Raw genomic sequence first — 27,772 nt, forward strand, 5'->3', positions numbered from 1 at the left:
CCGGTTATAAGAGCTGGTGGGCGTGAATAGTTGTATATGGATCCATATGGCTTGACATCCCCGTCTGTTCCAGGTGTAGAAACCCTAGCCTGAACTATAAAACAGACGTATGCTATTTGAGTTTAGTACACATTGGTTTAGGTGTATTGTACATGTTGGTTGCATGTATGTTAAAACATGGGTACTTGTTATACATACGTTAAGTTTAGTTACCAGGGTGCTCAATTTTGTAGAATATCTTGATAAACGTTTTGGATGAAACAACTGAAATCTTGTGATCCACCTTTATATACAGATTATGCGCAACATTAAAACTATGAACTCACCAACCTTTGTGTTGACACTTTTAAGCATGTTTATTCTCAGGTTCCTAGAAGTCTTCCACTGTTTGCTTATATGTTATACAAGCTATGTGCATGGAGTCATACATGCTTTATTCCAGAAAACGTTGCATTCACAAAATCATCACTATGTATCTTATTTTGACTGCATTATCAACGGATGTAGTATTTTAAACTATTATTTACGGTGATTGTCTATATGTAGAAACCATCAGATATCGAAAACCTTGGAATTAGATATTCATTTATGGTGTGCCTTTTCAAAAGTATGCAATGTTTACAAAACGTATCATGTAGAGGTCAGTACCTCACTGTAAAATCGATGAATGATGTATTCTTCCAAATGGATTTGGACGGGTCATCTCAATTTTTGAATCGATTAAAATTGAAATTAAATTCGGTATTTAATTTTCTATTTGATTTTTAGTTTAAAATATATGGAATTGAGTTAAACCGGAAAGCAATTAAAATCGAATTCCCCTTAATAATAACATTATTATCCGTACGGATGTAACTCCTATGCATACGGATGAACTCTGACACCAAATGAACGAGGGTCTTACGTTTATGCACTAACAGGATATATTATTAATTTTAGTTAATATATATATGTGTGTGTGATTATTCGAATCAAGTTGGAGAAAATGAATAGTTCAACGTTTTACGTTTTGAAACTTAAAAGAGGTAGCATTGTTGTGATTGTGAAATATAAAGATTTTGTTTGGACTTTGAGATTCACATACATTTATATTATCATGCTCTGTAAACTCGAATTCGGATAAGAAATAATACTCATTAATATTTATATTTAAGTAGTTTGTATCATATAATTATACATATTTTGTAACTTCGTTTGTTGAGAATGTTTTTAACGATATGTATAATTTTTTTAACCGAAGCCGAACCAAAAAACACATTTAATTTTTTGGTATAATCGTTTGAATTTTATTTTTGATTCGGATTAGGTTTTACTTTTAGAAGTAGAAAAAAGAACAAACATAAGCGATTAAACCTAACATTAAACTAAACACACAAGTGATGAACACCCTGTAATGACCCGTCCTAATCCACCTGGACGAAGTCTTCAACATATGGTCCCATTGCGAGGTAGTGACCTAAATATGCCATGTACGACTCCATGTAATATATTTAAAATGAGCAAATGAACAGCGGAAGATTTCTTTCATACCTGAGAATAAACATGCTTAAAAGTGTCAACTAAAAGGTTGGTGAGTTCATAGATTTATCATAAACAATAAAATTCATAATTTTGATAGACCACAAGATTTAAATGTGCATGGTACAAATGGGCCCGAATCCTACGCCCACCTGTAATATACATGCGATTTCCTTTAAATACAGTACACATATCTCGTGTACGAAATCATTTTTCAAAATGCTTAATAACCGTACACATATCTCGTGCACAAAATGTCATACACATAACCTGTGTATAAAAATCATTCTCTCGATATATAACATTCACTTTGCTTTCTTTGCTTGGCTTTATAACCGACCTTAACATTTAATGCGCATCATAAATATCCCCAAAATAAACAGAACTTTCAGTCTATAATAATATATAAACCTCAAAGTACTAAACACCACGCCCACTAGCTCTTCCTCTAGTGAACATTCTGGGTGGGGGTGTTAAACTCGGTAGCTACCTTTAGGATTCGCGTGAATTAGGGGCCATACCCGTTTCCTAATTCTTAGGTTACCAAGCTATAATAATCAAGGGGAAATATTCACATCAATTAGTGGCAATTATAATGTCCATCTAATTCAATAATAATCAACAGAACTTCTGTCTGTATAATAATTCATTCGAGGAATGTTTTGCTTGTGTCTATCTCGTCAATCATTTATAAAAGCATCTCATGTATTCGCAGTCCAAAAATATATTTCAAAGGCATTTAGCACATGTATTCTCAGTCCTAAAAATGTAAAGAGTAAAAGGTAATCAAATGAACTCACGCATATAAATATTGTAAAACAGTTATTAAAACTTTGCATGAATTCACAGTCTAAAAATGTAATGAGTAAAAAGAGAGAAAATGAACTCACGATACTGTATTTCGTAGTAAAAATACATATGATGTCATTGAACAAATGCAGGGTTGGCCTCGGATTCACGAACATATATCATTGATATATATTTTAATACATATGCTTGTAATCGAACAAATAAATTTTAAGTTATATTAATTATTAATTCGAATATATTTATTTTTATATATTATATACTACAATGTATTAATGTTTTCATACATAATTATATTAATATCTTATAATATATATTCATAGAAATGTGTATTTGTTATGACAATAATGATATTAGTAATAATAATATTAATAATAATAATTTTTAATAAAAGTGATAATTTTAATAAAAATGATAATTTTCAATAATATGATACTTTTAATAAGTATGATAAGTTTAAATGATAATAATAATAATAATAATAATAATAATAATAATAATAATAATAATAATAATAATAATAATAATAATAATAATAATAATAATAATAATAGAAATAAAAATATAACTACCTCAAGAGTTTATAAGCTTTTCCAAAAAAAATTAGTCGTAGCCCGGGCTCGTACCCGAGACCTCTCGCTTAAAACCAATACATGCCCAAACCATTGAACCATCAGTTTGATTTGGGTAAAACTCGCGTGATTTTTTACTTAACATATACGAACCCGTTTATTATTTTCCTTATTCATTTTATATTATCCTCATCATTATCATAGTAACATCATCACTTGTCACTTTATCATATCATCATCATCTTGATAATCATCATCAATATTACTCACGGGTTCATCATATCAATATCATCCTAATCATAAATCATAATCATGAATCATGACCATAATCATAAATCATAATCATATTCCATAATTATTATCATCATCTTCGTTTACTCGTGTTTCATCAACATATTAATCGTTTGTTATCATTATTACCTAACACACTCATCATCATCTTCATCATTATCATCATCCCATATTGTCATCACCCATTACTTCGTAAATCACCTTATAATGTATCGTCCAACGAAGTAATAGCAGCATCCCAACAGAAGGCATCCCAATTACCCCAATAGGAACATGGCCCAAGTGAGTTTATCTAAGCGCAACTAGAAGTCCAATTGGCCTAAAATTTCTGCATAGTTTGCTAGAAAAATACATCTCGTATAACACCCTACCACTTTAACAAGTGGATGTGGGGTTCGGTGTTCTTGACAAATTCGAACAGAAACATAATGATACAGATACTTATCATTAAAAAACTAACAAGTGGTGAGTGGGGTTATTGCTTAGAGAGAATGTCAGCCATAATGATAATAAAGAACACGCAAAAGCAATTTTGCATTATGATATAATTTACAGACCATAGTCCTTCATTGTAACAGAAATCGAAGTAGCAGTTGCAGTAGGTACCATCGAACAACCGAGAGAAAAAATTAATAATATAGTGGCAGCAGGCATCCATCTATCTCCTTGAATAAACTAATCAACATGGTACTTTATATGGTGGCTAATTCCACTAACATATGTGACGTTAAATGAACATCATGACCACATAAACCATAAAGTTATTATTATTGATAATATATTGCTACATCCGATTCATAATAGTAACGTATCACAAGTGGAGGTTTGGTTGTGGGGTTCTATTGTTTATTGGTTGTCGGCCATGACTGAAAAAGGTATACGTAAAATCAATTTGTATTATTATTTGCAACTGTGACTCGAATATATATGGGTTGTGTGGTGTTTTCTTGGTTCGAAACAGAAGTATGCGAGCTGCAGTAGCAGTAGTTTAATGAGTTGTGTGATGATGGTTTCAAAAACATAAAGAAAAGAGAAGGATTAGCGAGCAACAGCAAAGAATAGTAGTAACACCTAATGGTTGAAGATAAAATCGAACATGTGGCTGCGGTTTGTTGTGTGACATAAAGAGGTAGTAGCAGGCTAACATGCAGGTAATGGTTTGAGGTTTTGAAGTGGTGGCTTTTGGTTTATAGAAACAAAATTAAAAAGAAACGTAGCAACAATGTGATGGAGTGGTGGTTGGGCTGTTTAAAATAGAAACAAAAAACGTATTGCATCAGTAGCAAGGATCGATGATTTGGTTTGAAGTGGTTATCATTGGTGGTTGTTAACAACAAGAAACGAGCAGATGTGTTGATTCAAATCAGAAACAGAAGTAGACAAAAGTGGATCGAGGGTGTTTATTTCTAATGGTGATGGTTGAATGTAAATCTTAACTCTCTCTTCATTTTTTTTTATTTATGAATGGTAGTGATTGATATATATAATGGGAATGAATACATGTTTTAACGGATATTTTTGATCATAATTGATTCGAAATGATTCGTGAAATTGACATGTAACAGAACGCACAGTGTTCTTCAAACTAGAAGAAGAAAACAAGAAGAAAAAAATAAGTCAGATAGTGATGGCTAACAGAATCGTTTGCATTGTACTGAGATTAGAGAAAGGAATCAATCCGTATAAGAGAAGAAACAAAAAAATGAAAAGCAGATGGAGACCTGTAACAAATTTGTACTCTTAATTGATATTGATAGGGATTTGATTTGTAAGATTGATACAATTTCAAGATTTTGAAAATTTGAAGAATAAACAGAGGTACGAGCTGTGTAATATTTTATATCCCTTTTAATTTTCACAATGCAGTTGTGTAATATATAGATTGAACTGAATATCTGAAATAGAACACTGCTTATTCAAGGATTTGTTTGTATTGAGAAGTGATATGGACGTGTAACAAGAAGGAGACAGGAAGAATCACTCAGGAAATAAAAATTTAAATAGATAAAGATCCATAACTGATTCGTACAATTTTTCTGTTACTGATTTCTATCCAAATTTGTTTTATAATGAATTTGAAGTTGACAGAATGTTCGATCAGTCACAAATCCAAATTGTGAAAGTGATGATATGATCGATCGTACAGAAAAGTAAAGAAGATGAACTTGAAAGGGATCTATAACAGATTCAATTATACATCTGATTTTATATATATAAACAATATTAATAATTAGTAAATATAAATATATTAATACTAAAATACTGTAAAAAATAATAAAAATATTAATAATCATAATCCCAAAGTAATACCAAATAATAAGGGTAATGATAAAAGAAATGAAAATAATGATATTAATAATTTTAATTAAAAATGATAATTTTTAGTAAATATCATAATAACTAAAATTAGAATTTTACTACTAATAATGATAACAATAATATTAGTAATTAAATATATCAAATTTCCTATTTATGTATTATATATAGTAATAATAATAACACTGATATTAGTATTTAATAATAGTAATGAAAGTAATAAAAATATTACTATTGATCGAGCCTAGATCCATCTTCCTTACGGAATTGGATCTAGGATCGAGTGCAATGAGGAGGATTGGGGTGTTGTTGTTTGTTTTGGGCCCCGATGATCGTCTTTCACTTTAGCAATCAAGTGATCAACCACCCCGACCCGGTCTTGATTATTGATTAGCATAATTCACCTTAACACAATGTAAAAATCCCTTGAGCAAAGTTACAAGTGAAAATTACAAAGGCTAGAGCAAATAGTGAAGAATCAACAACCTATAAATGAGAGACCAAGCTCCCTATTTATAGTATTCAGAATATTCGCGGTGTGCGGATCGCAGATCGCGGATTATCACACATTTGTGCGGATGGCGGATTATCGTGGATTATTGCGGATCATCGCGGATTATCGCGGATCATCGCGGATTATCGCGGATCATTGCGGATCATCGCGGATCATCGCGGATTCCTGCACACTTATGCTAAAACTTAGTGCAAGGTAGTGTTATACGCACTATCAAGTCCCCAAGTTCGGTATTATATGTTGAAGATATATAATGACGAACTTGTAAGTATGCAATCATAGGGAATATAGCAATATATACACTATCAACTATAACAACTATATTTTAACTTGTAATAAAATTTCATATAATAATCTTAATTATGTAATACTTATGTTATATAATGAAACGACCCAACCCGTATTAAAACCGGCCCATAAAAATTTTTCCTTTTAATACGCGTTAAATAATACTTTAGGTCCCAATTGTTTTTCCATAAACATCTTTAATTACAATAGAGGGTTTAATAAACCTTAAAACATTTAATACATTGATTAATTGTCCAAACGGACATACACGACCCGACTAGTTTAGTTTCCAACCAAAACCGAGCATGGTGATTTGGGACTACGCTACCCAAATCCTAATCGAATACAAAAGCAAGATCTTCTTAGCAACCTAGCCAAGATCTCTAATCCCCAAGCTTACCCGAGCCGCCAAGCATGCGACCCTATAAAAATAGCAACAACGAGAGGGTAAGCTAACGCTTAGTGAATGATAATATACTACATACATATATATGTATAAAATGGACACGCCACACAAATATCAAATACCGCATACCGAAACATCCATGTATAAGGCAACTACACTAAGCATACCGTACTATCTCTAAGCAACAAGCTAAAGATATCAACAAATTGTAAGTTCACCAACGACGATGTGAACAACGCCAATAAGCTACACCCGGAGGGTTAGCTACAACACAACATTACATTAATATATATATATATATATATAACAATATAAAACGAATAAGGTTAACCCCTTAACCCATTACCGAATACCAAACGCCACAATGAAGATTCGCCGAGCTACACGAGCCTTAGTAATCCGAACCCACATGAGATTACTATCTTCGCAACATCGAGGTTGGCCGAACTACACGAGCCTTAGTAATCCGAAACTACACGAGATTACTACCTCAATAAGATGACCGAACTACATGAGTCATCGTGAATCCGAACTACACGCGATTCACTTCTCAACAATATCAACCCTTCGCCATTGGGGTTATAACATCCAAATCACAACCACGTGTGATAACGTACACACAAGCGTGTACCTCGCCAAAGGTGGTCAACCAAAATGCACAAACGTGCCAATTGGACCTATACACAAGTCCATCAATCCACCTATATGTTAAGTGAGCTCTATGACCGAGAACCACTTCACCCGACCCGCACCCATCCTACACATACATATGCATATAGGATATTAACACTCACCTTGTCGCCTTGAAGAATGCTTCCAAGAAATCCGCAATCGCCGATGGAATGTACCTATTCCATTTATCACATAACAAGTAACACAATTAGGGTTGACTTATAAACCAACCCGATTGACACTTAGTGCAAATTCGACCCAAATGCACCTCCAAGTACAAACCGCGCCCAAACTAACCAATAATCACTAACACAAGTGATAATGGTCCTAATATGCCAATTAAACCCGAACACAAGTGTTAAACACTTATCGTTCTCAAAATCGCCCATAAACCCTAATTTTGACCCATAAAGTCAAAATATCACCATTTACAAGTTTTGACACCAAAACATGTTTAACTCAGTTTTATACTTCAACTTAATCCATTTTAAGTTTACAAACCTTATTAAATCAACAATCGGGTCATAATCATCACTAAACCCTAATTTTGGCTCTAGTCAAAATTAGTCAACCAATAGACACCTAATGTCTCCAAAACACCAATAGTCACTAATACTAGTGATCACACACCATCTACAAGTCTTACAATCATAAACTTGCACACCAAACCCTAAACCCGCCAATAACAACAATAAACCCGAATATTGGTGTTAATCTCCAATTAACAACTAAATGGGTTTCACCTATGAATCATACAATCAAAAGCCCCAAATTTGAATGATGAACATGAAAATGAAATTCGGAGTTAGATCTTACCACTAGTATCACCGTGTAGCCAAGAACGAGGAGAACAAACTTGTCAACTACGCCAAAGATCAAATCCCGTTTCTTCCTTTCCAAAAATCCGTTTGAATCCAATTGGGTGTTTGAGTTTTTGAGAGGAAAATGAAATGAAAAGGGAAAAGAAATTAGGACATGAAAGGAGTGGATGAGATTTAAGATCTCAATCTGGTTCAAACGCGAAAAGACCAAAATGCCCCTCACTTTACCTAAATATTGCGAAAACAGGAACCAGTTCGCCTACATTGCCGCGCCGCGGCCTTAAATGTCGCGCCGCGACATTTGCCTAGGTCTGGGATCATTTTTTGTTGGACTTCTGATCTGATTTCCAGTTAATTGCCGCGCCGCGGCCTCATTTGTCGCGCCGCGACACACAGCGTGATTTGAGTCATTTTCTTGCATACAAGACCTCAACACCCGAACATGTCCCGAACCCTTCATACGCCTATCGTACATACACAATACACTTATAAATCATGTACGGAGAAAAACGGGGTGTTACAACTCTCCCCCACTTAGATTCGATCACGTCCTCGTGATCCTCGTCACTTAACCAAACGGACCACACTTCACGGTCCTCAAACATAAGTCCCAACAGACTTTCCTAAGCAATTCTTCCCAATGAATTGCCTTCGACAACTAAATCGTCACCCGCGATTTATCAATTCCACAATCCGAGCACTAAAACTTGCTCAATCCCTCACATCGGGAAATTCAACCAATCTCGTACCAAGATATCGATCCCTTAGCGGACCCTTACCGAGTACAACGCTAAAAGCAACCAGTCTAAGCCTAAGGCCAACAACCCGAAACGATGAAGACCGAACCAAACGAATCCTTACGGATAACACCAAATCACTAACCATCCATTGTAGTGCGCAACACAACCAATACGCAACTACCGTAACATCATAATCCAACGGCTAAAACCGATAGCGCCCAAAACGACTATGGAAACGAAAATCTCAAGGTGTACAAAATCGACTATTGTCACACCCGTAACAACACGTGAGCGAAGCACGGCTATCGCCTCACTAATCATACAACATGGTCCTCACGACCCCACCATCGGCGTATAAAACAACCGATAGTTCCCACAACATGGTCCTTACGACCCCACCATTGGTGTATCAAACAACCAATAGATCACACGACATGGTCCTTACGACCCCACCATTGGTGTATAAAACAACCAATAGATCAAACATCATGGTCCTTACGACCCCACCATCGGTGTATAAAACAACCGACAGATCACACAACCCGAAGGCTGGCCGAAAACACACGCGCCTTAGTGAATCCGAACTACACGCGACTCACTACCTTCACCACAACAACAATCGGGATTGGCCGAACTACACGCGCCTTAGTGAATCCGAACTACACGAGAGTCACTATCCCGGAGGAATGACCGAACTACACGAGTCATTTGTGAATCCGAACTACACGAGACTCACTCCTCAATACAATGACCGAAACCACATGAGTCATTTGTGAATCTGAACTACACGCGACTCACTTCCACAATAAGATGACCGAAACCATACGCGTCATCGTGAATCCGAAACCACACGCGATCCACTACCATGATGAAGTCAGCGGACCCGAAGATCATGCTTCACCAATCTCAACACCGGATGAAGTCAGCGGACCCCGTCAACGGTCATGCTTCACCGATATAACACCTCGCTCATGATGAAGTCAGCGGACCCCGAAGGTCAAGCTCCACCAATCGCATACTCCCATGATGAAGTCAGCGGACCCCGAAGGTCATGCTCCACAAATCACCAATACCGTGATGAAGTCAGCGGACTCCGAAAGTCATGCTTCATCAATCAACTCCCTTTTAGCCTCGAACGACGAGTAGCGTAACATCGCGCTCTGCTACGCCATAGTGAATCCTAACGGATACCACTAACCATTCACACACTCGAGCAAGAACCACCTATATCAAACATAGGCACAAAACAATAATTCTCTAGAAGAGAATCCGACACACACCTCCCTTAACCGAAGGATTTCACCTTGCTCACCAAACACGTCCATTATCTCTCAACGAGATATACCACATTACCACCTCGGTGATAATTCAAATCCAAACCATAAGTACAATTTATCCGAAATTGTAATCTACCACAAATCGACCAAAACCAGGTCTCGACAACATTTTCCGGATCTACCAAAAGCATCATCCGAAATCTCACACTAAAACTTCCTCGTGCGGGAGTGTAACTCCCCCACTTGGAACTACGTCCCATATCCACAACTCGTACAACCGTACAATGCTACCAAAGGTAGACTTTACAAACGATTGGGCTCACACGACCCATCACCATATCTTGCTCCAGCCTTGAGCACACGAAGGATTTCAATCAATCCTTAAACACTTAGAACAAAAAGTGTACCACGATTACACAAACCACACCCTCGCAATCATCCAATTGCTCTAGTTTGTCAATTTCCACCTAGTCACTCATGTACCTAAGGGTTTCACTCTGGTACCCTAAGTACAATGTAACCACAACACAATCGGAGTCGAACACCACGCTAGTAGGTATAAAAGAGGCACCTAATGTGGCATCTTATATACTCCATTACCAACATACATCGAGATTCAAAACACTTGATCTCAAGGTTTTCAGCCACTCGTCGAACCTCACGGTTCATCGACCTCCACACAAAAGCGAACACGCGCTTAACAACCGAACACCAAAAACTATTTCCATGGCTTGGTAGAAACATTTCTCAGATACTAAGGAATGCTTGGTTGCACCAAGTCTTACGCCCTTCGCCCGTTAATCAAAACATCACCATAGGGTACTTCCATTAGGAACATCGCCCATAACAACGATATGCACAACACAAGGCATTTTACAAACTCAAATTCAACGGCACTTAATAAATAATCAAAGAACATATTTATTAAAACGAAACGTACCTTAACGTCTCCTTGCCGTACCCGTCCCCGCTAACTTGGGACATTCCGACTTACGATGTCCTTCTTCTTGGCAATTGAAACACACCATACCATCACCGTTTGGTACCGAACATTCCCAAGACTTGTGACCCCTCATGCCACAATTGTAACATCTAGATGCACTAGAATCCAGTATACCCGTCCGCGTACCACCCGTGTTCACACTCGGACCCTTAGTCCTCTTACTCGGAGCACCATACGAAACAACCCTTCTCTCACTTGAAGGTTCACTAATCTTTGATCGCGTATACGACTCGAAACCTCTAGCCACGGCGAATAATTCCTCAAACGATTTCGCGTGACCCCGGCTAATCTTATTCTTCAAGTCATCATTCAAGGTTCGATAGAAATCTTGCATCAACAAATTATCATTCCCCAAATACTCCGGGCAAAAACGAGCCTTCGCCATAAAGGTCGTCTTGAGAGTATTCAAATCCATAGAACCCTGTTGCAAATTTTGCAACTCATTACGCATTTCTGACAAATCGGCTGAAGTTCGGAACTCCTCGAAGAATTCCTTCTTAAACCCGTCCCATGATAACACCATAAACGGTTCACCACCGACAAGATCAATCTTACCATCCAACCAATCCTTTGCCCTACCCCGCAACAAACTAGTAGCGAGTCTCGTCTTCTTCTCAGGAGAGCATTTAATAGTACGAAAACACCCTTCGACATCCGAGATCCAAGTTGTGCTTACCAAAGGATCCGGTTTCCCGTCATACATCGGGGGTTTAGTCCTCATGAAGCTCTTAAGACAACGCTCCATTTCACTGCTACCCCGAAATTCGGAATACTTCCTATCCATTTCTTCTCGAAACGCACTCATTTGCTCCGCAACGGCGGCCGCAACTCTAGAGTTAAACTCCTCGTCATTCGTCTCGATCTCGTTTCGCGTCGTCATTCTAAAGAATGCAAAACGATTAGTCCACGAACGTATAAAACAACACGCATAACACCGCCCCATCTTGCTCAACACTCGTCGTACATCACTTGTTAGACACGATTTGCACCCGTAATAAGGTTTGCAAGTCCTTATTACGCACACACGTCGTCTCAACTCGTTAGTACAACGACCGCCTCGCTCGATGATATAAGCAACACAACGACGATTCCACGCGATATAAACACACGCAAAGGAATAGCATCACAACACAAGCCAAAAATCCTAGTTAGTCCACCTACAAACAAGGCACTAACTATAACCCGTTCCGACCCGTTCACCTACAAGTCCCGTACAAAATTAAGCACACACAAAAGTCTAAGTCTAGGCTCCTATCTCAAGTCACCTAAATCCCTTAGACCATGCTCTGATACCACTTAAAACGACCCAACCCGTATTAAAACTGGCCCATAAAATTTTTTCCTTTTAATACGCGTTAAATAATACTTTAGGTCCCAATTGTTTTTCCATAAACATCTTTAATTACAATAGAGGGTTTAATAAACCTTAAAACATTTAATACATTGATTAATTGTCTAAACGGACATACACGACCCGACTAGTTTAGTTTCTAACCAAAACCGAGCATGGTGATTTGGGACTACGCTACCCAAATCCTAATCGAATACAAAAGCAAGATCTTCTTAGCAACCTAGCCAAGATCTCTAATCCCCAAGCTTACCCGAGCCACCAAGCATGCGATCCTATAAAAATAGCAACAACGAGAGGGTAAGCTAACGCTTAGTGAATGTTAATATACTACATACATATATATGTATAAAATGGACACGCCACACAAATATCAAATACCGCATACCGAAACATCCATGTATAAGGCAACTACACTAAGCATACCATACTATCTCTAAGCAACAAGCTAAAGATATCAACAAAGTGTAAGTTCACCAACGACGATGTGAACAATGCCAATAAGCTACACCCGGAGGGTTAGCTACAACACAACATTACATTAATATATATAACAATATAAAACGAATAAGGTTAACCCCTTAACCCATTACCGAATACCAAACGCCACAATGAAGATTAGCCGAGCTACACGAGCCTTAGTAATCCGAACCCACACGAGATTACTATCTTCGCAACATCGAGGTTGGCCGAACTACAAGAGCCTTAGTAATCCGAAACTACACTAGATTACTACCTCAATAAGATGACCGAACTACATGAGTCATCGTGAATCCGAACTACACGCGATTCACTTCTCAACAATATCAACCCTTCGCCATTGGGGTTATAACATCCAAATCACAACCACGTATGATAACGTACACACAAGCGTGTACCTCGCCAAAGGTGTTCAACCAAAACGTACAAACGTGCCAATTGGACCTATACACAAGTCCATCAATCCACCTATATGTGAAGTGAGCTCTATGATCGAGAACCACTTCACCCGACCCGCACCCATCCTACACATACATATGCATATAGGATATTAACACTCACCTTGTCGCCTTGAAGAATGCTTCCAAGAAATCCGCAATCGCCAATGGAATGTACCTATTCCATTTATCACATAACAAGTAACACAATTAGGGTTGACTTATAAACCAACCCGATTGACACTTAGTGCAAATTCGACCCAAATACACCTCCAAGTACAAACCGCGCCCAAACTAACCAATAATCACTAACACAAGTGATAATGGTGCTAATATGCCAATTAAACCCGAACACAAGTGTTAAACACTTATCGTTCTCAAAATCGCCCATAAACCCTAATTTTGACCCATAAGGTCAAAATCTCACCATTTACAAGTTTTGACACCAAAACATGTTTAACTCGGTTTTATACTCCAACTTAATCCATTTTAAGTTTACAAACCTTATTAAATCAACAATCGGGTAATAATCATCACTAAACCCTAATTTTGGCTCTAGTCAAAATTAGTCAACCAATAGACACCTAATGTCTCCAAAACACCAATAGTCACTAATACTAGTGATCACACACCATCTACAAGTCTTACAATCATAAACTTGCACACCAAACCCTAAACCCGCCAATAACAACAATAAACCCGAATATTGGTGTTAATCTCCAATTAACAACTAAATGGGTTTCACCTATGAATCATACAATCAAAAGCCCCAAATTTGAATGATGAACACGAAAATGAAATTCGGAGTTAGAGCTTACCACTAGTATCACCGTGTATCCAAGAACGAGGAGAACAAACTTGTCAACTACGCCAAAGATCAAATCCCGTTTCTTCCTTTCCAAAAATCCGTTTGAATCCAATTGGGTGTTTGAGTTTTTGAGAGGAAAATGAAATGAAAAGGGAAAAGAAATTAGGAAATGAAAGGAGTGGATGAGATTTAAGATCTCAATCTGGTTCAAACGCGAAAAGACCAAAATGCCCCTCACTTTACCTAAATATTGAGAAAACAGGAACCAGTTCGCCCACATTGCCGCGCCGCAGCCTTAAATGTCGCGCCGCGACATTTGCCTAGGTCTGGGATCATTTTTTGTTGGACTTCTGATCTGATTTCCAGTTAATTGCCGCGCCGCGGCCTCATTTGTCGCGCCGCGACACACAGCGTGATCTGAGTCATTTTCTTGCATACAAGACCTCAACACCCGAACATGTCCCGAACCCTTCATACGCCTATCGTACATACACAATACACTTATAAATCATGTACGGAGAAAAACGGGGTGTTACATATAATAACATATTTGAATATTTATATGTTTTATATATAATACAATATACATATATTATAGAAGTCATATATATATATATATATATATATATATATATATATATATATATATATATATATATATATATATATATATATATATATATATATATATATATATATATATATATATTTATTTATTTATTTATTCTAATAACAACTTAATTATTCTATATATTGTTTTACATATTTATTTATAATAATAATTTCATACAAATGATTAATTACATTTATTTTATATATATATATATATATATATATATATATATATATATATATATATATATATATATATACAAATAGTTGTTCGTGAATCGTCGGGAATTGACAATCGAAGGTCCAATGAATGTATAAAAACAGTTCAAAAATTTTGAGACTCAAGATAACAGACTTAGCTTATCGTGTCAAAAATATTATATCGTATCGAGAGTTTGGTTTAAAATTAGTCGAAAATTTCCGGGTCATTACACACCCCTAGCTCTGCGTTTATCTCAAGAGGTCTCAAGTTTAAAAATTACTGAAAGTATATATCAGGGTGGTGAGTGAAAAGGGTCGAAACGATCACGAGATTCCTCGATACAGGGCCGGAGCACCTATGTCGCCTCTAACTCCTCTACAGTCTCGATATATACAGTATAAAATTGATTAAAATTATACGTTTACTTAGACGGCATTTGATAGTATTGTATCTTTTCTTCGTTTACTTAGACGGCATTATACGTTTACTTAGAAGGCATTTAATATTATTGTTTCTTCTTTACATTTTCAAATACTCTGCTGATTTTAAAAGCAATAAAAACGCTGTTTGTGTTAAGAATAATGGCTAAATTTAAACATTTAATATATATGATTTTTTTTTTTATTATTATTATTATTATTTTATAGCAGTTAGAATTTCATAATTTGTTACGATCATTTGTCAACATAGTAGGTAGCTCGATCTACTCCACTTCCATTAATTAAAATTTCGATTTGGAGTCTTGGTTGACCAACTCATGTCCCTCATCACGTGATTGCACCGATTAACTACAACATGTAATTAATTCTCTTAATATAATGTTCTATCCCTAATTATATCCTTATAATCTATCTATTATATAATCATTCACCAATCACCATGTTAACTATATATGTCCAAACAAATCAGAAAAAGCACTTAGTAGAATAAATGTAACCTTCATATACATCCTAACATCCATGTTAGTGATTTAAAACTTAATTACTATACTTAAGATCAGAATAAACATTTTGACGTGCTTGGCCCAAGTTGCACAAGCTTTTATCTCCATCACCTTTTAATTTAAAGATGCATAAAGTATATCATTATCAAAATAAAAAATAAATTGTGTTCCCGGGTACCGTCGATCGGGTTCGGGTTTCCGTCCGAACGTGTGTGGTACGTGCAAATGATGAGGGTCGTTGAAAGAAATGATCTACTGATGCTAAAAAATCGTCGTTAAAAAAATAAAATAAAAAATAAATTAGTTATCATAAATTAATAAACTACCACCTTTTGTAACAACCACCTATACCCCACAAATTGTTCCTATAAATACTTCAATCCGATTTTCCACTTCCATCACAAACACAATTCTTTCATTAACTAAAATACTTCGTGTACATTCCTTAAAAGTAAGCTAGCCCATCACAACACAATGGCTCGATCAATCACCATGATCATGGTCCTCATGATCTCAATCCTGGCTCTAGGCAATGGTTCTTACCTCTACCCTCAGTTCTATGACAAAACCTGTCCACAGGCTATAAACATTGTTCAGTCTGTTGTGGCAAAAGCTGTTGCAAAAGAGGCTCGTATGGCTGCTTCTTTACTCAGACTCCATTTCCATGATTGTTTCGTTAAGGTTCGTTCATTGCTCCAACGGCCCATATATATTCTTACTAGTATGTTGTTCGTCACAATAGTAGAAATTTAATTTAGGCCAATATTAGTCACATTTTTTTTCACCACCCTAATTTTATTTGTCTAAAAAGATAACTATTTTTTTTTTTTTGAACACCAGTTTGGGATCACCTCGGGGGACTTAACCACCCACGCGTTCATCTCTCGTAGTTGCTGATCAAGCATAGAATAAATGTGTCGGGCTCGGTCCATGCTTGACATCAATCAAGGGGGATTTAAGGGTCAATTGAGTTTAACTCTCCGGTCCGGAGTACCGTGAATAACCCCTTACGAGATGGATGGATACTTCAGGTCAAGGGATAACATTAAGTGCAATGTTGCACCCCAGCGGAGTCGAACTCCCGACCTCTCGCTAAGAGAGGCAAGCCACTACCAGCTGAGCTACAACTCAATGTTAGACCACTATTTACCAGAGACATAAGATTAGAGTATCACTTCACTAATTTAGGTTGTGTTTTATTTACTTAATTAAATGATTCAGCGCTAAATTATTCTGCATTCGGCACTTTTGTTTGTGATATATGAATGACAAATGACGTTGAACCACAATATAGTATATGTCTTGAACCGTTTAGTGTTAAAATACCTTCTTAATCATTCAACACTTCCATTTGCACCAATATCCTTCATAATTTATAAGCAGAATATTTACGGAGTATTAAATAGTTATATACAGAGTATGTAATTATTTATTTGTTTAAAACGTTAATACGTTGATTTTACTTTATTACTAGACCATATTGTTCATTCAGACTCATGATTAAACATGTTATTGTCATTTAGAACCGAATTCATTCAGAATCTTTGATTCATTCGAATTTTGAATCATTACGTGTAATCATCATACTTTATCAAACGCACCCTACTGGCATGTTAAATGTCACAATTAACTGTCTATAATAACCTATAATAAAGTTTTAAGCAATGTTAGTTGTTACATTGACCAGAAACTAACTCTATATGTTGATCATTTAGGGGTGTGATGCTTCAATACTTCTTGACAACAGTGGAAGCATAATTAGTGAAAAGGGGTCAGTCCCTAACCGCAACTCTGCTCGTGGCTTCGAAGTCATTGACGAAATCAAAGCTGATTTGGAAAAGGCGTGCCCTCAAACCGTCTCATGTGCAGATGCCTTGGCTCTTGCAGCTAGAGACTCCACCGTACTGGTGCGCTAACTATATCAATATCAATCACAATTACATAAAATAATTTTACTTATTTATTTATTTATATATTTTTTGCAATTCATTTATCTAACAAGTTTTAAACTTGTGCAGGCTGGTGGACCTAGTTGGGAAGTCCCTTTAGGCAGAAGAGACTCATTAGATGCAAGTTTGAGTGGTTCTAACCAAAACATTCCAGCTCCAAACAACACTTTTCAGACCATTCTTACCAAATTTAAGCTCAAGGGTCTTGACATTGTTGATTTTGTAGCACTTTCTGGTAATAAGATTTAAATATGATTAGGCATCAACATGGCTAATTACTAAAACCAACATACCTAATATCCTGTTTGTTATTACATAAAGTGACTGTATTTAAAATTTAATTAACTAATGGTGGGTAGAATGGTTAAAAAGTTGTCCAAAAGCATATACTTATAACTGTTGACAACCTTCTAGTCCTGCAATGTTTTTTCAAAAACTTATCATTAGTTAAATGATTTATTTTGTAATCAATCTTAGTTTATTAATTACTAACTATTTGAGCAGCCTATCTTTGTAACATTTTTGTTGATTAATGATAGTGTTTGATCTTTCAAAAATAAAAATTAAAAAATACATCGTTTAGTGATCATATTTTATATCTTAGAAGAAAATCTTGACAATACATTAATAATTCAACAAAATAACTTAAAATCTAGAGTTAATATTCAAAATGATATTGAAAAGTCTGTTATAATGTTGATGCAATAACAGAACCTTAATGAACTATTGGTGCATAAACTTTGCAGGAAGTCACACTATAGGAAATGCTAGGTGCACCAGTTTCAGACAAAGGCTATACAACAATACGGGAAACGGTCAGGCCGTTTATACTCTAGACCAATCATACGCTGCAAAGCTCCGCCAGAACTGCCCAAGATCCGGTGGTGATCAGAACCTATTTTTCTTAGACCCCGTATCACCAACAATATTCGATAATAGCTACTACAAGAATTTAATAGCTTATAAGGGTCTTTTAAGCTCTGATGAAATATTGTTTACTCAAAATCAACAAACAATGCAGTATGTGAAACAATATGCTGCAGACCAAGAACTTTTCTTCCAGCAATTTGCAAAGTCAATGGTTAAAATGGGTAATATTACACCATTGATTGGTAAAAGTGGTGAAATCAGGAAGATATGCACGAAAGTAAACAGTTAAAAAGAGGGGTATCATGATAAAGTCTTCTAAATATTTACATATGTTATAATGTTATATATGGACCTTTTTAATTTGATTATGTCATTTAGTAAATTAATTTATATGTAATATGAATTGTTAATTAAGTTTTTATTTATGTGGTGAAAGTTGTATCCTGCCATGAAATTTTTGGCGATCCTTTGATTTATGAGATATTGCATACATGTGTTATATTACTCGTATATGTTTATTTGTGTTTAGTGGTAGTTTAGTGGTTTCAAGTAATGGGAGTCTAAAAGCTTTGTATAGATGACAACCATATTAGTTGATTTTTTAGGGAGTTCAATTTTTTAGGGATCATGAGAAATGATCAAACAAAAATAATTTAGAAATAAGAACTTTAAAAGCACATTAATTGAATCTTTCGGTGCTAATTGCTGATTCACTACCCGTGTTGGACGTCGAGCTTTCAAGCTTCTTGATTTCTTGCAAAGCTCAAGTCGCTACTATTAGTACTTTTAGTTCTTTCGGACGAATTTTGGTTTGTGGTGATGATGCAAGTTTCAATAATTATTATCACAGCTAGATCTGATGATTTTGTGTTGATTCGACCTCTATCAGAACTGGCCGATTCCTTCTTTAGATTTGCGTGGATCGAAGTTTTGGGTGTTCCGATAACGTGCGTATACAAAGAAAACGTGAAGGAAATAGCCGAGCAATTTGGTGAGGTGATTCAAGTTGCTACATCTTCATCTTCGTTAGGCAACGTATGTTCCATGTTTGCTTTCATTAAGTCAAAGTGCCCTAATCATATTCATGGATCGGTCAACGTTGACATCAAGGATAAAGGTGGATCAAAATGCAATGTTTGGGTGTCGGAAGTATCCGATACCTCTAGCTTACCTCGTATTCTTTTTAATACGTTAATATTAAGCTCTTAGAATCTACGAATCGATTCATGGTTACAAGTGGAGCGTCATCAGTTTTGTTTGTGGATCACGCAACAGTTGCGTTTGAAGATAATCATCCTTTATATTCTTCCCATATTGGTGAAGTTTCGAAGAAGGTTAATGTTTTGATGAGGGATTCCAAGCATACTGCTCCTGTTGGTACTGCTTCCATGATGTCTGCTTCTATTTTGGGTTCTGATGGTGATGTTGTGATTGGGCCGAGTGTGATAGCCCTGGTCGAGTTAATAGTCCGGGTCTTTCTGTTGGGCCAAGAGTTGCGGAGAACGAGCCCTCTATTCAGTTTGAGTCCGTTGATAGGGATAATTTGGGGTCCAGGTCGGATAATTCCAGGGCCATTTTTTAGTCCAAATCTGCTACTGTTGGGCCTGAGATTGGATCGGTTTGTGGCGATGGGGCAAACTTCCATGTTATCTTAGATGATAACGATGACAACATCACTTTTGCGGAAAGATTGGCGCGTTTGAAAAAAAAAGAAAAGAAGAAAAAGAAGGAAGAGTTGAAGGCGAGGCGAGAGAATGCGCCGAAGGATGATAGGCCTACTCCGATTTTGATTGGACGTAGTGGAAGGCTTTATTGCGATTGTGAGGACCCCTCTTGTGAAGGTTATTGCAAGTCGTGATATGTTCTAGATAGAAAAGTTCCTAGGGATCAATTTGAAGAAGTGAATGCGCGGTCAAGAAAGAATGTTGCATCTACTTCGGGTTCTTTTAAGCTTGTTGATCATGAAGAAGATTTGTATTACGGGAAAGCCATTCAACATCTGTATATGGCGGGTAAAGATGTTAAGAAGTGTGGATCTTCGGTGTCGACAATGCATAACATGACAGACGAGGCTCTCGTGACTTTTGACAATACAATGACAAGTATGGCCGAGAGTGAACCGGTCACAATTCACCCTATTAATTCTAGCGATATCCCTCATCCGCCAGTTAAGAACAAGTTTCAGCAAAAGCGTAAGGAAAAAGCGGTGCAGGGTACAGAAATGGCTAGATTCGGCGTGTTGATTAAAGATATTTAAATTCTTTTGTGTTTCTTTCATCGGTTTCACGTCTTCTTGTTTTGTTAATCTTTATCATATGTTTTTCGTGGTTTTAGTTTGCTTCTTAGTTGTTGTTTAGTTTCAGTTAGATTTGGCACAACTCGGTATAGATAGTTCGTTGAATTTGCTTTCTAGGTACGAGTCGCACCAGTTTCTTCTTTTGTACTTCTTGTTGATTTCGCTCTCTTTTCAAAAACATTTTCAATTGTTATAAAAGTTCTCGTTTTTTCGCAAAAAAAATTAAAAAAAAAAATTAAAAAAAAAAAGCTAAATTCACATTTATTAGCATAGAAAAAATATAAAAATATAAAAAAATGGTCATTGCTTATAAATGGTTTGCACAACCAAGCAATTATATGTAGGATTGATAGCTTAAATAACATGTCCTACATACAAATTCAAGAGTTTCTTAGTACTCTAAAATCAATTGGTAGTAGACGGAGTTCCTCATAAACTTATATTCATACACTTGTTTCTTCTCATGTTTAATGTGAGACTTTGGTTTCCACCCCAACAAACCTCCCCTCAAACCTAAGTCCCTTTAAGGCCTCCCCTCGAACGATAACCATATCCACTCATCATTGCATACAACCGAGAGATGTGCCACGTCGCTATGTGCGTTAGTGGTGCGCCCACTGCATCGTCCACCACATTTGGGCAATAGCATAGCTCTCATACCACTTGTAGGATCAATAGCCCAAACAACATGTCCCACATACAAGTTAAAGAGTCCCTTAGTACTATAAACCAACTGGTAGTAGAGGGAGTTACACATAGATTTATATGCATACATATGTTTATTTTCATGTCCAATGTGGCACTTTGGTTTCCACCCTCACATTATGCTTGCTAACACCTAATTTCGCAAGTTTGGAAATGTAGTTCTGGTTTAATAATTGTTTCGGTGATGACCATTTTGTCTCTCGCTGCCCTCGTCTAATTCGTCATGAAGTTAACAAATCATGTAGGTTATCACATAGATTTATAAATGGCATGCGGATTTTCTTTTGTTGGTATAACTAAGTATTTGACTCGCTTTACAAGTCGATTAATTTGGAGTGACAACCCGCTTTACGAGCAGCCCAGAGTCATCACAGGTAAACCTCCTTATCCACAAGAGGGATTCATTTTTTCCAACTTTGTTGATAAGAACCTAGATGACACATGTAATTAGTGTTGGTCTTGCCATGAGATGCAGTGAAAACACGTAGCACCTTCAGCTTCTTGGCAGTTTCTTGGCACTACTTTGGGAGATTCATGTGATTCATGGACGTGGAATCTATCTTCTGCTGGTAATTTTTCGGTGAAGTCCTCTCACATTCATACGAGCTCGAGATGGTCTAAAGTGCTACCACGTAAAGTGAATGTTTTTCATTGGAGAAAGATGTTAGATAGACTTTCTAACGATTAAACATTTCTTTGCGTGGTTTAGATATTATCAAATACGCAGTTTGTGGTAATTATTATAGAGTATTCAAATAAAACCTAACCTGAACTTGAACGGGTCCTTGACCCATCTATCTACAATTGGGCTGGACCATATTTCTATGTTATGCACGGATACATATTCATAGAGTATCTATATAAAATTTAACCTAAATTCTAACGGGTCCTTGACACATCTATATAATCATATTCAACGAGAACTCTATAACTCTATACTATAATAGTAATAACTTATAACTTATTATAATAGTAATGACATATAATCTATTGATCATTTATTCTTCTTTTGTGTTACCTCCTTCAATCTATTGATCATTTATTCAAAGAACATTTGTCCACGATTAGTGCGTTTAAATTATTATTGTTTGAAGATTTCGTAAAATTGTTATTTTTTAATCTTACCCGTTATAGAAGTTTCTGACTTACTTGATTATGTTTGCAATTTTTTAACTTCAAATATAAGGTGTTACATTTTTGTGATTTCGTCTCTACTCCTCTAGAGGAAGTCTTTTTTTAAATGTATTCGTTGTTTAATAAAATCTACTTTCGGTTGACATCTCCTCGATCTCCTTTTCAAAATTTCATTAAGGTTTTTGCAAAATGAAGATATATTTACATAATAATTATAATATAATAATCATTTTAATATTTGTGATTATAATGTGTTGACCTACGCCAAGGGAGGCACAACTTATATAACGGTACTGAATCCACCGACAGTAAAACGGATAATCATAGTGGTTCAAGTGTACATCATTTCAATTTAGTGTTTTGTGTTGTGGCTCCATAATAAATTTTTAATTTTATGATAACTATTTACGAATATTTTATGGAATGTTAATACGTAGTAACTTAAAAGTAATGATTTATCCACTTAAATATTACATATATTTAATTGGTTAAAAGGATATAAATGTCATCTTGTAAAACTTCATTTGTAATTTGTGTTTCGATACATCATTTCTCAAATACATACACTTGTTCATTTGTTGTGTATAAGAGAATAATACTGTATTGATTAAAAAAAACCTTTGTTAGACGATAGTTGTAAATAAACTGAAGACAAAATGACGCTTGAACCACTATTTAAAGGTAACATATTACTAAATCATTAAGGGATTTAGAAATTATAGTTACGGGCGTCACTAATTAAAATTTAAAAAAGTTTCTTATCTAATTATCTAATGGTGTCATCGAAAAAATGTACACTATTCAATATTATCACTAGTTAAAACTCAAAAAAAAAAAAAAAAAAAAAAAAAAAAAAAATTCACTAGATGGTTTATTTCCCTGGTAGCTCATGCTAGTAGTGTTTGTTAGACGGTAGTTTAGAGTTAGGCCCAAGTCCAATTGTGGACTAGGTCCATTAGGGTTTGCTAGGGTTCTTCGTGTCATTATAAATAGCGCACCAATAATAAAGTAATATTCACGGGGTATTCAATGTTCAACATGGTATCAAGAGCTTAGGTCTGATCCCGAGATCTAGTCGGCTGCCATGAGCCGCTGCTCTAAGCCACCCGTCAAATTTCACTATCACCGTCAAAATCCATATTTAACATCTTTTCTATCTATAACCTACCCATCACCAAGGCAAGCCGCCACCACCGCAATTATCAAACATCACCGTTTAAATTATTTTTATTGTTATTTTTTTATTTCTTTTTGTTCAGCCGCAAAAATAAAGACTAATCGGCGTAGCCTGCTTCAGCCGGTCACACAATTCGAACAAGTTTTTGTTCCTTTTCTGCATATAATATTTTATTTATTTAGCACATGCTACAAACAAATCAGTAATCCACCAATTTAGTTTGTAGTTAATTTCTTTATTATCTCCTTTTTTTTCCTTTTTTATTTTATTTTATTTCCTTCACATATGCTCGTGGTTAAAATCGTAACATATTGTAACAGACTCGTTCCACATCGGTGGAAGAGGAAAACAAAGCACTCCTTATAAGGGTGTGGATACCTCTTCTGGTATGACGCGTTTTGAGGGTGTTTACCCGAGAAGCAAATCCGTGAGGTAGAAGTGCGATCCGGGGTTGTACTCGTGCGCGGGTAGCCCGTCGGTGATCGGCTTGTGTCCAAAGCGGACAATATCATACTACGGGCTGATGGTGATGTTACTTATGGTATCAGAGCTGGGGCCCGCATCGATGTGCACTGCGGGGACGCAGTGTCCCGAAGGGGGGGAGAGTTGTAACAGACTCGTCCCACATCGGTGGAAGAGGAAAACAAAGCACTCCTTATAAGGGTGTGGATACCTCTTCTGGTATGACGCGTTTTGAGGGTGTTTACCCGAGAAGCAAATCCGTGAGGTAGAAGTGCGATCCGGGGTTGTACTCGTGCGCGGGTAGCCCGTCGGTGATCGGCTTGTGTCCAAAGCGGACAATATCATACTACGGGCTGATGGTGATGTTACTCATATCCTCACATGCGGAGGTCCTTTATTTTATTGTAATAAAATCATCGGCGTGGGGCTGAGCCGCCTAGCTTGACTAGGTTCCAACCCCCGAAAAAAAAGAGGAATAAAAAAAAAATAATCTCTTTTGCAGCGTTGAAGATGACTGTTATCGTCGACAAAAGTTCTATGCCCAAGTCCTGCTCAATCCTTAGGCAAAGCAAGCCACGGCGTAAAAGAAAAAAAAAACGCTACGGAAAAGGAATACGCAGTCAAGCAATAAGCAACCAAATCCGCGAATATCTGGCTATTCGGCGCATCAAACAAGAGAAAAAAAGAAGAAGTTAATTTTATTTGTTTATTTTGTAATTAAGCATTTTCTTCCAGTCCGAGCTTTAGCGATTTCGCCGCTCAGACTGCGGGGGAGTGTTAGATAATAGGTTTGGCCCAATTCCGATATGTAAGCTTGGGTCCGTTAGGGTTTACTAGGTTATTAGGGTTTTATGTCATCGTTATAAATAGGCGATCAATAATCAATAATAGGCACGGGTTTTATCATTTAACATGGTATCAGAGCAACAAATCAAGAAAAAAAAATATTATGTTTTCTTTATTTATTTGATATTTGTATCTCCTTCCAGTTCGAACTTTCGTGATTTCGCCGTTCGAACTGCGGGGGAGTGTTAGACGGTAGTTTAGAGTTAGGCCCAAGTCCAATTGTGGACTAGGTCCATTAGGGTTTGCTAGGGTTCTTCGTGTCATTATAAATAGCGCACCAATAATAAAGTAATATTCACGGGGTATTCAATGTTCAACAGTGTTAACACATAAGGTACGCCCCTGACTGAAATATCAAATGGGGAGGTGATTATCACACACCACTTTTTGATCATGTACATTTAATTACTTATTATACCTTTGATTATACTTAGAATAATAATATAAATTTAACTCCCTAGATTAATTCAGGAGTATAATTGTAATTTTATGAGATACAAGTGTATATGGATCAAAAAATAGTGTGTGAGGATCACCTCCTATACCAAATATACCCATCACATGGTTAGTACACGACATCACTAACAAACCAAATGTAGCGATCGCCATGTAAAGGAACCAACGAGATAACTAATAATACTTGAGTGATCGTCCAAGTTAAGAAAAGAAAAATGGCAAATGTGAAATCTAGAACAAACGTTAGGGGGCAGCGACGTAATTTCTCTAAACAATATAAAAAAAGGTTATTAATCTAGATGTATGTATTGTAATTTATCTTTTGAACTAAATTGATCTGTAAAAACGAAAAATTGTATTCTTTTGTATAAAGTAAAAGTTGACTATTCATTTTATTTTTATGTTTTAGAAGGAGAAAAATCCACTACTCATTATTTTTATGTTTTAGAAGGAAGTATGATATAATATAATAAAAATAATTTGTAAAAGTAAAAAGTTTTAAACTGTTATGTAAAAAGTAAAAAATTGACTATTCATTATTTTTATGTTTTAGGAGGTATAATGTATAATGTATTTACATAATCTACTAGAAAACTTATCTACTAAATGATGATCCTTACACTAGTAAGTTTAATCATACACTGCCAAATATGTTTTGAAGCGTTATACTGTACAACATCATAGTAATAAATTTTAGTGGTGTATAGACAAAATTAGTAGTATAAGAATCACTATCAATAAATACAAAGTTAAAATATTTGTAAAATTTGATTAATTGTCAATTAAATATTTTAAAGGAAAATAAATACATTTATTTTTGTCTAATCTAAGTATTATTAATGATGCTATTTGTGGTAAAAACCAAAAGATCACTTCGTATTGGGGGATTAAATTATGTCAAGCTATTGAATGAATTAGTGGATACTATATTTGAAAAAACCGTAATTAAAAATCACTCAAGAACAAATGGTGGTGTGCGTCAGTTACCTTAAACGAGATTCAAATATAATTTTTTAGTAGACATCTAGCCACTCACGCAAAAAAAAAAAAAAAAAAAAAAAAAAAAAAAAAAGTGGGATTGAGACCAATGACTCGTGAACCCGTCGGTTTATCTTGACGAGTGACACATTGAGTTCCTGAAATGCTATTCGTGCTCGAGTTGCTGTTATTTATATAGTTTATGCTCAAATTGTATAATATAAATGTCTTCAACATGTTATAGCTTGCTTTTTTTTAAAAAAAAAAGTAACCATATATTATATAGAACGAAGAAAAGGATTTACAAGGAGATATACAACAGCTCGAGGAACCTATCTATCACTACTGTATAAGATATGCCCGAGAAAATTGGTATGAACAAATTGGGCAGAAGACTAAAACAACAAACTACTCGAAGCTATAGACAACATGAACACAAATTGTAGATACAACTTCCAATAACTATCCGAGGTAAATCGACGGGTCTACAAGCCATTGATTCCAATCCCACTTTTTCTTTCGTGAATGACTAGAGATCCACTCGAAACTTTATATTTGAATCTCTTTTAAGTTAACCGACCGAGACCACCACTTATTCTTGAAAGTTTTTTGAGTTCGATTATTCCAAATGTAATACCCACCAATCCATTCAATCGCTTGCCAAAGTTTGGTCCCCCAACTCGATGTGATCTTTAAGTTTTTACCGCAAAAAGAGTCATGTAAGCTAAGATTGTTTATTGTATCCAACTTCCATCACTTATGGATCTTCTCCCAGAAATCCATCGCATGTTTACAAAAGATGAGTGCATGGTCAATGGACTCGATACCGTCATCGCATGTAGGG

At 35.9% G+C, this 27,772-nt stretch overlaps 1 protein-coding gene across 1 annotated transcript; it reads left to right on the forward strand.

The window, feature by feature from the left end:
• The first annotated feature begins 16,529 nt into the window (after positions 1–16,529).
• On the forward strand, positions 16,530–19,169 carry LOC139857436 (peroxidase 72-like). Its single transcript, XM_071846187.1, has 4 exons — positions 16,530–16,736; positions 17,771–17,962; positions 18,074–18,239; positions 18,751–19,169. The coding sequence occupies exons 1-4, from the start codon at positions 16,530–16,532 to the stop codon at positions 19,161–19,163; spliced, it is 978 nt and encodes a 325-aa protein (XP_071702288.1). The 3' UTR covers positions 19,164–19,169.
• The last annotated feature ends 8,603 nt before the right edge of the window (positions 19,170–27,772 follow it).

The sequence above is a fragment of the Rutidosis leptorrhynchoides genome, chromosome 7, assembly GCF_046630445.1.
Source record: "Rutidosis leptorrhynchoides isolate AG116_Rl617_1_P2 chromosome 7, CSIRO_AGI_Rlap_v1, whole genome shotgun sequence".
NCBI classification, from domain to species: domain Eukaryota; kingdom Viridiplantae; phylum Streptophyta; class Magnoliopsida; order Asterales; family Asteraceae; genus Rutidosis; species Rutidosis leptorrhynchoides.

Coding starts and splice junctions, on each gene's coding strand:
- LOC139857436 (XM_071846187.1), top strand. CDS start 16,530: ATGGCTCGATCAATCACCATGATCATGGTCCTCATGATCTCAATCCTG. Junction 17,963..18,073: donor CTAGAGACTCCACCGTACTG/GTGCGCTAACTA, acceptor AAACTTGTGCAG/GCTGGTGGACCTAGTTGGGA. Junction 18,240..18,750: donor TGATTTTGTAGCACTTTCTG/GTAATAAGATTT, acceptor TAAACTTTGCAG/GAAGTCACACTATAGGAAAT.